The following is a 14784-nucleotide window of genomic DNA, read 5'->3' as shown; positions in this document are numbered from 1 at the left end:
TATAATATTTTGTAGATATATGAAAATATATTTTATTATCTATTTAATGATATTGTTTTTTTACTTTTCATGTTAATAATTGTTGATAAAAACTTGGTTAAATTTGACATAGTTTGACTTTCTGAAAAAATTATAAGCCTTAAGCTTTGGGATGGAGGTAGTATAAGTAAGATTTCATGTTATTTATTGCCAACATGTAGCCAACAAGTACAATAATTAGCTATAAGAATGTACTTTCAAATAGATGACCCACCTTAGGCTGGCCATAGTGGTAGTATCATATAGTAGTATCATGCATATGATACTTTTGCATGATACTAGATCCATAATGCATAGTATCATAGATTAGTATCATAATTTTGCTATATTAATTGATTTGTAGAATCCCAATATAAATTTGTGTACAAGATTTATTTGATACTAACTTTTCTCGTGATGTGCGCTATGATACAGTATCTACCTATGATACTCTAATCTTCTCTCTCATCCATAATTACCTGCCACATCAGCATTTTTGGTGGGGCTAGGATGCATGATACTAGCTATGATACTAGCACTATGGCCAGCCTTATCTGCATACAAATTACCTAGAAGCACGTACAACTAGCTCTTGCATGATAGCCTACTTACATTCTCTCTCTTCTTCTCTCCTATAAGTGAACATAAATATATTATTTTAATCTTTATAGCCGGATAAATAGAACTTATTATACTTGTTGTAAAAGAGATGACTAGATTCATTCGTCGACATGCCGCTACCGCGATGATGAATATACGGGTTGATTCACACGCGCACAGTACGACCCACACGGTGGAGCTGCGGTGTCGCGCCTCCGTCGGCAATACGTGTCCTTCTGGAGCCCTGGAGCGAGACGTGTCAGCGACCCTAACTTCTTCTCCTTGTTATTTTTCAGATGGTCAGGTCGGCTGATGGCCCTCTTTCTTCTTCTCGCACTTCGCAGTGATCACATGAAGGCATACTTCTTCCTCCGCAGTCTAATCGTTGGCTGATAACATGAAGATATGCTTCTTTTCCTCCGAGCCCCGTCGTCTGATATGCTAAGGTAATCCCTCGTCTGGCGAAACTATCATCCCCGTTCCTACTTCGCACACATATGTGTAGTTTTTATTTTGATCATCGGTGGCGATGAATTGGTATAAAGATTTCAGTAGATTACGCGAATGAAGATCGCGGTTGTGCGGAAACGAAATGGCGCAAACCTCAGGGCCAGGGCAGGGGCCTCTCCAACGAGGAAGACAGCGACCGGGGTATCTTTCGGTCTTCTCTCTCGTCGTCGGCGGAAGATTCAACACCCCACATAAATCTGGGCCGCCGGTGCCGTTCAGCGGTACAACCGACGGCTCCGATGTGGCGAATCTCTTCCCGGGGCCACACGCGGAAGCGTCCGGACTCCGGAGACCCCTCTGCCCGATTCTCTCCGCTATGTCCTCCTCCTCTGCGGTTCCTTGCTTGTCTTGAGTTGACAGTGAGGAAGAAAGGGAAATTAACAAACAAAAGCCGGGGAGTCCGGAGACGTCAAGTATTCAGCTTCCTGCGTCGGCGGGCGGCGGCGGCGGCTCCGGCTAGAGAGGAGGAGACGGCAAGGCCGGCTGGGGCCTAGGGTGGAGGTTCCCGCCCTGATTCTTGGCGTAGGTGGGCAAGGCTTCAGATTTCCAACCTTTTTGGTATCGATTTTGCTGTTTCTTTCCAGGCAAAAGTGGCACTCGTTTCTTCCATGGCTCTATTAGTACCTGCGGAAATCCCGTGCGAATCCATCTTTACCAATTTCGTTTCAGCCAACCTGTTTCGCTGTATATCTTTGTTTCTGTTACCGCACTATGCTTTTGTTATTTTTATTTTATCTCTATCCAGTTTTACCATTTTCTTCCGCTTACCTTTACAACTTAGAACTTATAACCCAGTTCTTTTTGTTAATCTTCAGAGTTGAGACCAAGCAAAAACAAAAAAAAAAAAAACGTTAAGCAAATGGTCCTTTCCAATTCCATCCCTTTCGTTTGTATCATTTCGCATTTTGCAAAATAATAGTAATGTGTGAGATGAATATTTCTGCTTTTCTATGAAATAATTTAGTGCCTTGTCTTCATTTATTTAGTCTGCTGACTCTTCATAATGCATTATTGAGACTGATTAGAGAGTGGGAAAGCTATGTGAGACAACCTTGATTAGTACTATCATGGTGAACCAAGGCAGTTTAACATGTGTCTCGTTTCTATGTTATTTTCGATTGATATTGCTAAATGCCAAGTGAAAATGTATAAACAGGAGCATGGTGCTGTTCGTAGTAACGGATAATTCTTGCCTATCTGAAGTCATGAATGCTGATATTTTGTAAGCCTGATGTTTGCATTCATAAATAAGTATTTTTTTTTTTTGCTACAACGCCGTGGTCTGTCAAACCACGGCACATCCCCGCTCTGCCAGGTTGAAGACGAAGACATCGACCACCTCCTAGTCCGGTGCCCCTTCGCGCAGGCGGTATGGTTCAACTTGCTGCGACCGCTCGGGCTCCACCGCCTAATGCCGGGGAGGGATGATCGCCTCGCGGCGTGGTGGCCAAATGCTGGCAAGAGGGTTCCTGCTATGTGCGATTTTAACTCCTTATGCCTGCTCATCATCCGCTCCCTGTGGCTGGAACGGAACGCGCGCATCTTTGAGGGCATGGCCTGCCTTGCTTCAATCTTGAGCGAGCGCATCCAGAGCGAGTGGCGTGAGTGGACCAACTGTAGAGGTAGGGGTAGAAGCCCGGGAGAGTGATCGCCTATCTGACTGTGTCGTGTGGTGGTGGGTTTGGGGCCTTAAACCCCTCCTTGTATTTCATGGTGCCTTGCACCCCCCTTCTTCTATCTTAATATAAAGACTCGCAGATCTCCCGCGAGTTCTCAAAAAAAAAAGTATTTTTGCTTACTAAAAACATTTATTTCTTAGCGTAGCCAAATAACCTATGAGTCTACGCATACTTAACTTTCGTGGTATTGTGTCCATTATTATTGGTAGACACACATTGCTAACATGTTTGTGGCTGTGCTGATTTATTCTCTGCTGATTGCAGATTATCCTTTGAGAGCTTACTCAACAATCAGCATTCTCAAGGCTAAATGATTGGCCATGTTGCTCTAAACATGCATGGTTAAAAGGATGTAGTTTCTTGTCGCGATGCCTTCAGTGAATGGTTATAATTCAATTGGGTCATCAGTGTCCGGAATGGACTGGTTGAAGGAGCAATTTAATATAATCATGTTCAGTTTTTACAGTGAATCTCCTAATCCATCAGATTTCTGGATACCCATTGCTGCATACTTCTCTGTTGGTATAGTCAGCCTTTTGGTGTTTTTGTACCTTTTATCGATGTGGAGGCGAAAGATCAGTGTAAGCTGGATGAAAGTGATTGCCAGATCAAAAAGTAAGAATTTTGAGAGAAATCAAAAGGCTCCTACTGCGGAACATATATGGTCTGCAGAATCATTGCTTCGTGCAAAAGGACTGAAGTGCTGTGTATGCTTAGAATCTATTTCACCTGCTCAGCCCCTTGGGCCAGTGACAACATCAGAGAATACCGTTCACCGCTGTGATGTTTGCGGCGCTGCTGCACACACCATCTGCTCTTCAAATTCTCAGAGGGACTGCAAATGTGTCTCATTGTTTGGGTCAAAACATGTGGTCCATCAATGGACTGTGCTATGGACAGATATAGCTGACCAGTCCGAAGAAGCTCAATACTGTAGCCATTGTGAGGAGCCATGCAATGGATCTTTCCTTGGAGGTCCTATATACTGCTGCATGTGGTGCCAACGGCTGGTGCATGTTGATTGCCACTCGAGCATGTCTACTGAGGCAGGTGATATTTGCGATCTTGGTCCATTCAGACGCCTTATTCTTTCCCCGTTATTTGTCATGACAAAGAATAAACCTGGTGGAATTCTAAGCTCTATAACTCATGGCGCGAATGAATTTGCATCCACCGTACGTGGACACCTTAGGAACCGAACCAGAAGACAGAAGCGTCATAACAGATTACCTTCTGACTCTACGGCTGGTGAGAGTAATGATGATTCTTCAAGTGATACAACAGCGTATTCTAATCAGAGGGCTATGGATGCCAAAGCAAATGTTGGAAGTGTTCAGAGGTATGCTGATAATGAATTGTACAGCAGTGAGAGTGACTGTAAAGAAGTCGTATCTGAACCAGCAAGACTATATAACGATGATGCAGGAGGAGCCAAACTCACGTATGAGTTGACTGACCTGCCTGCTGATGCCAGACCTCTTCTAGTATTCATCAACAAGAGAAGTGGAGCTCAACGCGGAGATTCTCTCAAACACCGGCTACATTTCCTTTTGAACCCTGTGCAGGTCATGATACATCCACACAATAACTGTGCTTATTATGGCCTAGTCATTGGATTTTATTTACATTTTCATCGACCTGATGTTTTACCTATATCTGTGTTGTTTTTAGTGTGGAGTACAGTAACTGCTCTCATATTGGGCACTTACTATCCTTTGAATCACCCATATGCTTGGTTTTTTGAAGAAACCTATATGCTGTTGAATCACTTTATATCACACAAGTACTCAGTTGGAATTGATACCTTCCATGTTTATCTTATGTTTAGTGTGCCGTGTAAACTATTTACTCTTGCGGTGCTAGTATCCACCTTGTGAATCCAATGCGCGTTAGCATCGACCTGATGTTTTATCTAATGCTTTGTAAAATCATGGTTGGGCTTCACGTAATGTGGCATATCACGCCTGTGATATTCTGTACACACTGAGAGTAAAACTTGGACATCATGATCCTTATGGCTGGCAAACATTGACATAAAGCGGCACATCAATTCCCTCCCTCTTATATGTAGGATCTGGTAGAATTCAGATGCCAGCAAGTAGTAGAAATGCCTCCCTCTGATAAGACCAGGTAAAAGAACTCATATGCCAGCAATGAGACAAAGCTGGGTTCTTCTCTGGTAGCTAGCATCTCACGTCATGTATTGGCAATTAGTTTACCGGCTGTGAATATTTACACTTAACAATTGAGCATGACTCCATTTTGTTTATGTTTGATTCCATATATTGATTACAGACACCTTAGCAAATCTTGTTCAGATGGTTGTCATTTCCTTTGCGGCTAATGTGATGTATTATCATATTCAGGTGTTTGAGTTGAGTTCATCACAAGGGCCAGAGGCAGGATTGTTATTGTTCCGAAAGGTACCACATTTCAGGATCCTTGTGTGTGGAGGTGATGGTACTGTTGGTTGGGTTCTTGACGCAATAGACAGACAGAATTATGAATCACCTCCGCCTGTTGCGATACTTCCAGCTGGCACTGGCAATGATCTTTCAAGAGTTTTGTCATGGGGAGGTGGTCTTGGCTCTGTCGAGAAGCAAGGCGGTCTTTGCACAGTTTTACATGACATAGAGCATGCGGCAGTCACCATTCTAGACAGATGGAAAGTTACAGTAGAAGATAAGCAAGCCAAGAATGTGCTTCCGGTGAAGTATATGAACAATTATCTAGGTAGGTGAGAAGATTTAAGTTTGTCGGGGAAGTTGATCCAAGAAACTTACTTTTCCATGGTGACAGGTATCGGTTGTGATGCAAAGGTTGCACTTGACATTCATAATCTCCGCGAGGAAAATCCTGAAAAGTTCTACAGTCAGGTAGTTCCTCTACTTAATTATAGCAGTCTCATAGAGGAGAACAGCTGAGCATGATTAACATTTCCCCCTCTTGGTGCTTAGACTTATCGGTGTATTACCTAAATAAACTGATCACATCGCTCCTTCAGTTCTATTTGGCAAGGTCATGCATGTGACATTTTTCTTCTTCTTTGTTGTGTTTCAGTTCCTCAACAAGGTGCTATATGCAAGGGAAGGTGCGAAGAGCATGATTGACAGGACATTTGTAGACTTGCCTTGGCAAGTTCGGTTAGAGGTTGATGGAGCCGAGATTGATATACCAGAGGTTCGATAAGAAGAATCTTTGTGACTATTCTATCGTGCACACATGACGCTAGCCTCACTAGCTATCACACAAATGTCTGACTGTTCCAGGATTCAGAAGGTGTTCTCGTTGCGAACATTCCAAGCTATATGGGAGGGGTTGATTTGTGGCAAAATGAGGACGAGGATAATGCCGACAACTTTGATCCACAATCAATCCATGACAAGGTGCTCGAAGTAGTTAGCATCAGCGGAACTTGGCATCTGGGGACACTTCAGGTAAGCAAGAAGTATATGATGACCTTTTTTTTAATCAATAAGCATAGTGCTGGAATGTAAACAATGGACCCGAATTCAGGTTGGACTTTCTCGTGCACGGAGGATCGCCCAGGGCCAAACAATCAAGCTGCAGTTCTCTGCTCCTTTTCCAGTTCAAGTGGATGGGGAACCTTGGGTTCAGCACGCCTGCACGCTGAAAATATCGCACCATGGACAGGTCTGGTTCTTTCTTTCTTACTTACTCTGATGCGGTCTGCAGCTTCTTACTCTGGCTCTTCATGTTGTTCAGGCTTTCATGTTAAAGCGCACAATCGAGGCGTCGCTCGGTCATGCCGCCGCGATCGTGACGGACGTGATTGAGCATGCTGAAACCAGCCAGCTGATCACCGCGTCCCAGAAGAGAGCCCTGATCCAAGAAATGGCACTACGGCTCGCGTAAATCCTTGCCAGTTCGCTAAGTATTGCTTTGGGATGTTCTCCACTTAGCACTGCAAGGAAGACCTTTCTGCTGGCAGAACCTGAACCTGTGACTGAAGAGCAGAAGGACCTTCTCCTCAAGGATGTGATGATGTCAAGAAATGTGGTTGTTGCGCTGGTATATGATGTGTGTTTGTGTGAAGTCGTGGAGTGTAAAAGCTGAACACTCATAAACTCCCTGCCATGTGAATATGTGATTTACAAAATCAAAAGTTCTCCTTAGCGCCTTTGAGATGTTGGTTCTTTGTCTGATATTTGCGCCAGTGACTGTGTTCGCGTTACCGTGACCTGTGGTGTCTAGGGAATTCGGAGAAAACACATCATTTGCCACGGTTCAGGTTTGTTTTATGGAGCCCACTGTACTATGCGGTTGTTAGCCACAGGCCCATAGCATGAGTTCATGGGCTTCAGAGTTACCCATTGTGACCTTCAGCCCACACATCACATGGGAAATGAGAAATCAGCCGCAGGCGCACAGCGTCTGTTTTTAGTCCCACCCCGGCAGCAGAGAGGAAGTGACGAGCTTCGGAAAGCTATAAGAGAGGTGGTGGGTGCGCGGTGAGAAAGCATGATCCTTCAGGCAGCAAAGGGATGTGATGAGCGGTAACGGCTCGCAAATTTCACTGCGAGAGGGGTGTCCGCCCCAACTAAGCCTGTTACGACAATGGGGCACCCCAGTGATTTACCATCTGATCCTGAATTTTTATTTTATCCTTTTTTTTTTGAATTTGGTTTTTCTTTTGATTTTGCTTTCTTGCTTTTGCCTTTTGCTGTTTTTGCGTACTTTCATTTTTTCTCTTAGGCGAACTTTTTTTACTTTTGCATAGTTGACTTCTGAATTGACGTAAATGTCGGGGAATTGCAAAGTTGTGCTCTCAGTGCGTCAGTTGATCTGATGGGCAAATTTAGCTTACGGTGTTGAGATTGATCTGATGGGCAAATTTAGCTTACGGTGTTGAGATGACTGCCGTGTGATACATCAAATTTTAAGTTGGGGTAAGATACGTGCAAAGCTTGCAACTTTCGCTTACTACAATATTTCATTAAAATCAAATCTGTTTAAGCGTGGATTTGATGACCATCTCGTGTGGTTGTCCAAGGTGAAGTTGAGGCATACTCCCTCCCTCTCTTCGGGTTTTATTGTCTCATTCCCGTTGATTTTAGATAGTTTGGGTTGTTTTTGGATAGTTCGGGTTTAAGGCGTACCTCCGTAAGTTCTCTTCCAATTCATGTGGTTTCCGTATTTAGTACGACTCATATTTTTTCATTTCTTTTCTAGCACATGTGGTTCCTCCCCAACTATTGGTCTATGCAATAATTGATGCAAGAGGTAATTAAGTAATGTTAAAATTATGTAGTCAAATGCATGTATTTGTATAAGTTTTCAATTATTATTTTTACATATTTTAATCTATATTGCCAAAAAACCAAGTTAAATGACTAAATAGTCTCTGGCATCACCCATTTCCTAGTGTAAAAGATCAGCCACTGCCTAACAGAACCAAAACACCGACAAAGCCACAGGGCTCACCGAAAAGTGTCTTTGGCTCATGGGCACCAGTGCTCCTGCTGTTTAATTTTTTTCGAAAATCATCCATATTCGTTTCAAAAAAATCTGAAAATAAATCTAGATATAACAAATGACGTAACCTACAAACGTGTAAAATTTTAATATGAAATTCTTTATATTGTAGACTACACAAAAAAGACAAAATCTGTTGAAATTTGGAGATTTGAAATATGCATACCCAGATCCACACGTTTTTTATTTTTGTGTAGCCCAGAATTTTTTGTATTTGAAACTGAAATTTTTCACGTTTATGGGACAGTTCATTATCTACACCATGGATTTTTTTTCTAAATTTTTTGAAACACGTAAATGTGTTTTTTATTTTTTCTAAAGTAGCAGGAGCACTGGTGCCCAGGAGCACCAAATCTCTGTCCCTCACCAGGGCTCACATTCTTATTTCTTCCTTCTCTCTCTTAGCTACAGTAGTTTTGAGAGTCCCATCTTGCTCCCGAGCTCTCATCTGGCTCAACTCCGACGGTGTCGTCGCTTGGAGAAGGAATGAATAGGATGCTCGGTTTGTACAGAGTACCTGTAGGTGCTTTGGCTTGTTGCCAACGTTCAAGCCAGTAGTTTGGAGTGGAGTGTTAGATCTAGATGGCCATATCTAGTGTGTATTTGGGGTTTATCTCCATTGTTCTGTTGCTCTAGAGGTTGGACTTGGGAAAGATGGGGATGGCCAATCTCCTCAATAAGGTCATGGCTTGTTGCCATCTCCTAATGTGGTGTCCATGTGTTGGGATCCTTCTATCGGCCGACCACGGTGGCGAGGGGATGAAGCGGGAAGGTCCATTGGCATGTGCATCTAGAGAGGATGGAGGGGAGTTTTGTAGCTGTATGGTGGAGTTCATACGTAGTAGGCGGGATTTGCTTCTCCAACTTTGGCCAGGTGAGGCAGCCGCTCGACGTCAAGCTTGGGAGTGTATCCTCGGTGGCTCATCTGATGTCGACTTTGATGGCCGAAAGGCGGCCACTCCTGCCCTAGACGCCAGCATCAAGCGAGACTGATCTGATCTTATTCTGTCGGCACATGGTGATGTTCAATCTCCTGGCCTTTGTGCCTTTCCGGAGGCCCTTCGACTCCGACGCGGTGTGCTCCCGCCGCAGCACCCGAGTGACCATGCCCCGAAGGAGCTAGGAGAAGGCTTGTTGTAATCACCTTCATTCCAGTGGCCCAATATGTAATTTGTACTCCATCGGTCCTGAAATGAATGCAGCTCCGAGGTCCTTCGGGACCCTTCTCCTGTTAGAAGCACAACACCAAGCTAAAATCAAACAAATTTACAATATACAGAAACATCCAGTCCTAGGGCTAACGAACTGCCGGTCGTGTAATTGTAGACGATTACTCGTCATTGGGAAACAGGACGATTGAAATTTTTTGACAAAAAAACTCGGTTGAATAGTTGATGGCTATAGACGTCATTCAGAAACATTGCAAAATGATTGCCTCGTACACGTGCGGCCACGGCACCTCCCAGCCTACTGCCAGGCTGCCACCGCACAGACCGGTCGTATTTTGCATTTCCCGCTTTGCCCCTCAAAGCTTCTAGAAGAACACCGCCCCACACGGTGCCACGCAGTGTAATTCGGAGCACAACCACGGGTGTGTACGTAACTTCGCGTACCAGCCATCACGAGCCGTGCTGGCCCTATAATGGGGAAAAGGGCACGAGGCCAATTCGCGATTTGCCCCCAATCCGTGATTCCCCTCACTCTCAGGTCAAGATTCAGCCCCGCCGCTGCCCCGAATCCCCGAATTGGTCGCGGATCCGAGCTGCTCGTACCGCCGGCTTCCTATCGGTACCATTTTCCGCTCCCCCCGTTATCATAATTTGTCTCTAGGGTTAGGGTTTGTGTTCGTGTTATGATGGCTGCGATTTGATTCGGAATTGCCTCGATTCGGAGCGGACGGTCTCGCCAGTTAGGATTATACTCGGTGTTCTAGTTTCTTATGACGTTATTCTAGTCGCCGTTGCAATTGCCTGGTGTTGGACGACTACCGAGGAGGAGAAGGGGAAAGACATGGTGGAAGATGGTCGTATTTTGAACTGGTCCTTATGCCAGTGTATTATATAATTTATACTGGGGAAAAAAAATTCGACGTAGTTTTATTAAACTGTACCTTGTAGACGGGGATCAAAGGTAGAACCTGAGCAGCAGATACAGATACAAAAGGACAAAATATCTGGATCTTCGATTTGTAGCCATGTTTGGACCTCTTTGACTGCCACGTCATGTAGCTGATGTGATTATTAACCAGCGCAAGTGCAACGATTCTGCATTTGAATCATGAAAAATAGCATGTGAAATGTGTGTGAGAATTCAGCGGTGGACCTGTGTAGTACTTGCCCTTTGGTGGATCCACTCCTTAGCAATATTTTTTAATTTTAGCCAAATGTTCACTATATGATGATGTTCACCTATGAGCTATGCAAGTTAAAAATATAGTACCATTCAATATTAGGGAGACAAGTTATCAGTATATCATATTGTCATGATGATGCTATCTTTAAACTCTGTTATGTTTTTCTTTTGGGCAACATTGTCCTATCTTAGATATGCATATGATTTTCTTTTTTCTCTTTTGGCAGGTTAGTATGGTGTTTACGCACGACAAGGATGCTGACTACTTTAACCCTCTTTCCTATGGTAACCTGAGGGGACTAGAGGACTCTAACCAGTCTGCTTCATTTACTGAAATGAATTCAGGAGATGCTTCCTCCGATTCAAATTTTACAGGTAAGCTTAACTTCACTTGTAAGGAAGAAAAGTGCCTAAATTATTATCTGGTTTCTCACTTCTGTCTGTTTTTAAGGTCTTGGAAAGGAGAACATATTTAACAACTCTGACGAATTCAACTTCGGAAATGCTGATCTTAAGGATGGTTCTCCGGTCTATGCTGAGGATTTCAGTTTTTCTTGGCTCTCAGACAGCCATTATCAATATTCCGCACTGGATCATGGCAAGCGATCTGTTTCTGATATCAATACATGCCAAATTGCTTGCAAACGCCCAAGGCAAACAGAGGAAAACACCTGGTTAAATTCCTACGAAGAACATCCCTTCAACATAGCTGCTGAGACATCTGCTTCAGGTTTTATACTTTGCTTACCTATTACTGTAATATATCCCATCAATAATATGAATTGTTCTAGGAGATTCCTATGGGTAATTATGATTGTTGGTTTCCAGCTTTAGCTGATGGATATGTTGAGACTAGGGAGCAGGAACACATCCATGCGCGTAGTGCTACCACAGTTTGTGGTACTAGTTCATCCATTCATTATCCCAAGGGAGGACAGCCCATTGGAGAGGAAAGCTTATATGGACCTGATTGGATTACTTATTTCCCTGATTATTTCGAAGATTGTGGGCCAGCCGTTGGATATAACCATGTTGATGACATTGAAGCGCCTTTACATGAATATGTTCCTAGAAAAGGGGTGATGATTGGACCTGACCACCAGGCTGATGTTCCAGAGTGGAGGCCCCGAGTTCTTATGCATGTTCATGGTGGTTCTAGTTCTTGTTCTGATGTAGTACAAACTTCTGTTTCCACATCGGAATCTGCTCCTTTGGACGAAGATAGTGAAAGTGATAAGTGGATTAAGCATACTGTCATTCCAATGGCGTCCTGTTCAAATCCTGCTGGTCTGGTTGGAGACTGCAAAACAGATTGTGAGTGTAGTGACGAGGGTTCTATACGGTGTGTAAGACAGCATGTTATGGACGCAAGAGAAAGCCTCAGAAGAAGCTTGGGACAGGACCAGTTCCAAGAGTTAGGTCTTTGCGAAATGGGAGAGGATATTGATCAGAGGTGGACATATGAGGAGGAGCAGCTGTTCCAAAGGGTTGTTTTCTCTAATCCGGTTTCCTTGGGAAAGAACTTCTGGGATTACCTTCCACATGCATTACCTAGCAAGACTAGCAAGGAGCTTGTCAGCTACTATTTTAACGTCTTCATGCTACGGAAGAGAGCACTGCAGAACAGGTCAGACATGTTGCATGTGGACAGTGATGATGATGAGTTTGCTCCCGAACCTGTGGAAACTGAGCAGGAAAGCGAAGATTCTGCAGTTGAGTCACCTGTACACGTACATAGCATGTCCAATTTTGAGTACACAGAAGATGTTCATGAAGAATCTGAAGGAGAGCAGTTCCATGAATCTTCCTTCCCCGACAATATGATAGACAATGACCAAACACACCTGGAAACAAATCCAGAGAATATTGTGGTAGATGTAGACATCCGGGATGAGTCATGCACATCATTTGAGAGCCAACATAATGGAGCTCATGATTCTAACAGTATTCTGTGTGCTGACTGCTGAGTTCCACATGATGCTACCAAATGATTCCCTCACCAGCTCTTGGGACCTAGCTGCATGTGTGTAGCTGATGGTGGAAGCAGAACAAATGCCCCTGGAAGACATCATGAAGAAGAATTTGGAATGAAGATTTCTCTAGAGATAAGACAAGTGTATATTGGGTGTGAAATGCATGTCAAGCAAATTGCTAAAAGAATCATGGCACACAGTACAGTGAGTCGCCATGGGATTTGCTTAAGTTCAAATCGGTGATAGTCTTGATGCATGAGTTTTCAATCGTGAGGAGACTATTTGGCTTTAATTGAGACCAGTTCATGGTTGGAATTCCATGTTGAGATCAGTTGTCACCTCGAATGGCCGTCTCTGCAAGTTAGTGACCAATACTACTTCAGGTGATGATGGTATCAGCCGCAAGGAGCTGTACATTATTAATTCAGGCCGGTATTCTGCAATACAGCATCTGAGGGTAGCTGGACCCCCCCTCATTATTTTCAACTTATTGTTGTATGTAACATGTGTTGATTTGTGTAAGTGGAGATACCTTCCGGTTTTTGCCGAGCATCTTATTCTGATACCAGACTCATTGGTTGACGAGTTACCCTTGTTGTAGTGTGAGGCTCTATGTGGCATTTACAGTAGAATGAATAATTCTCATTTGGTTGTACCTCAGTCGAATTATACGCAATAAAATGAGGTAAAATGAGGCTGTAAACGAATATGGTGTTGTGAGATGCAGTATTATAAGATAAAAGTTAATATATTTCGTAGATGAGATAAAGTTAATACTTTAAGTTGGTTTGCCAATTGTAGCAGTATACTTCTTGGAACTTGTATCTCAGAGAATACTCTGCTGTCTGATCATTTTTCTCATGTGCCCATTGCTTGCATATTATTAATGCCAAGATCCATTTTTCTTGTTCATATAGATGGGCTTTTTTTTTTTGACTTGCATATAGATGTGCTAAGAGTCTGTCCAGTCATGGCCCCTAAAACGTGCCAGATCGCGTTTGGGGACCCGTTGGAGTGGTGCCCTGCTTGGGGCGCGTCTCTCCCTAGTCGCTCACCTCCTCCCATTTAGAGGGCCCAAAATAATAGAGATGCACAAAAATAAAAAATAAATATTCAAATTTAATTATATTTTACAAAGTTCGAATAGAAACGGTTAGGATCAACCAAACCTTAGCCTATTGGCCGCCTGACGGTGCGTTCGATGGATCCGCTTAGTCATCGCCTCCCCTTCCCTCGCTCTGCCTCTCCCTCCGGAGTGTGATGAGAGCACGCCGTTTCGCCGCGTCCTTGCGGAGCTACTACCGCTCCTCCCCGAAGAAGATGCGGCCTGCCTCCTCAACCGGTGCCCGCTGGATGGAGAGGTCGACGGCGCGGCACAACCGCTCATCGTTGCCCTCCTCGCGGGCACGAGCGTCGTCCTGCACCGACTCGAAGGACTTGACGATCGCCCGCTGCGCGCCGTTTGCTCCTATGGGTCTAGCCCGTCGTCGGACTAGTCGATGTTGCCCTCGGCCGCCGCTTCCGCAACCTAGGCCGCAAAATCCGTAGCTGCTGCTCCAGCTCCTCCCGCCACTGCCGATGTTGGAGCTCCTGCCTCGGCAGCCGCTCCTGCAACTCCTCCGCACGCCGCCTCTCGTCCATCTCATCACGACACTGGCGCTGCTCCAGCTCCCCCACCCTTTGTGCCTGGAGGCGGAGATGCGACTCTTCCGCCGCCGTGACGTTTGCCGCTCGTGTTTGCCACTCGAGCTCGACAAACTCGTAGCCGACAAACACAGCTATGCGGCCAATTGGGCCGCCTCCTCCCACTCTTCGTTGTCCGCCAGCTCCGGGTCTACGTCGTACTCCGCCGATGGTGGTGGTGTGGTGGAGATGGTGGAGGTGGAGACAGTGGTGGAGGCAGCTGGCCACCGCCGGTGCGGCTCAGCATTGCGTAGGTGGTATGCAGGTGACGAGGCATGGTTGGCGGTAAAGAAAGGGATGATGACGGCCGCGCCGGGCAAAAAAATGCCCTTTGGGACGTGCGACTGAGGCCGGTTATATGTCCGGGGCCCCAAAAAAGGCTTGGGGATGAATGTCCTGTGGTGTGAGGTTTGGCATTGATAGTTTGTTGTAGAAATCATGATCTGACATCTCTCTTCTCATCACATTACTAA

At 44.7% G+C, this 14784-nt stretch overlaps 2 protein-coding genes and 1 non-coding gene across 6 annotated transcripts; all 3 read left to right on the top strand.

The window, feature by feature from the left end:
• Positions 1–938: 938 nt before the first annotated feature.
• Positions 939–6948, top strand: LOC127332517 (diacylglycerol kinase 1). Of its 4 annotated transcripts, none has more exons than XM_051358821.2 (8): positions 939–1064; positions 3072–4372; positions 5174–5540; positions 5607–5683; positions 5868–5987; positions 6077–6244; positions 6324–6461; positions 6534–6948. In XM_051358821.2, the coding sequence occupies exons 2-8, from the start codon at positions 3176–3178 to the stop codon at positions 6681–6683; spliced, it is 2217 nt and encodes a 738-aa protein (XP_051214781.1). In that variant the 5' UTR covers positions 939–1064; positions 3072–3175; the 3' UTR covers positions 6684–6948. The 4 variants fall into 4 exon arrangements, with proteins under 4 accessions (XP_051214781.1, XP_051214782.1, XP_051214780.1 ...); XM_051358822.2 differs by lacking the exon at positions 939–1064 and adding an exon at positions 1390–1650; XM_051358820.2 differs by lacking the exon at positions 939–1064 and adding an exon at positions 1390–1654.
• A 361-nt stretch (positions 6949–7309) lies between these two features.
• On the top strand, positions 7310–7418 carry LOC127337285 (small nucleolar RNA Z279/snoR105/snoR108). Its single transcript, XR_007873700.1, has one exon. It is a non-coding gene; the product is annotated as a small nucleolar RNA Z279/snoR105/snoR108 (small nucleolar RNA).
• A 2517-nt stretch (positions 7419–9935) lies between these two features.
• Positions 9936–13335, top strand: LOC127332518 (uncharacterized). The gene is made up of 4 exons (XM_051358824.2): positions 9936–10091; positions 10883–11030; positions 11107–11385; positions 11484–13335. The coding sequence occupies exons 2-4, from the start codon at positions 10889–10891 to the stop codon at positions 12620–12622; spliced, it is 1560 nt and encodes a 519-aa protein (XP_051214784.1). The 5' UTR covers positions 9936–10091; positions 10883–10888; the 3' UTR covers positions 12623–13335.
• Positions 13336–14784: the final 1449 nt, after the last annotated feature.

The sequence above is a fragment of the Lolium perenne genome, chromosome 4 (genome assembly GCF_019359855.2).
Source record: "Lolium perenne isolate Kyuss_39 chromosome 4, Kyuss_2.0, whole genome shotgun sequence".
Taxonomy (NCBI): domain Eukaryota; kingdom Viridiplantae; phylum Streptophyta; class Magnoliopsida; order Poales; family Poaceae; genus Lolium; species Lolium perenne.
The sequence above is the reverse complement of the archived record's forward strand: the minus strand, read 5'-3'. Positions and strand labels throughout refer to the sequence as shown.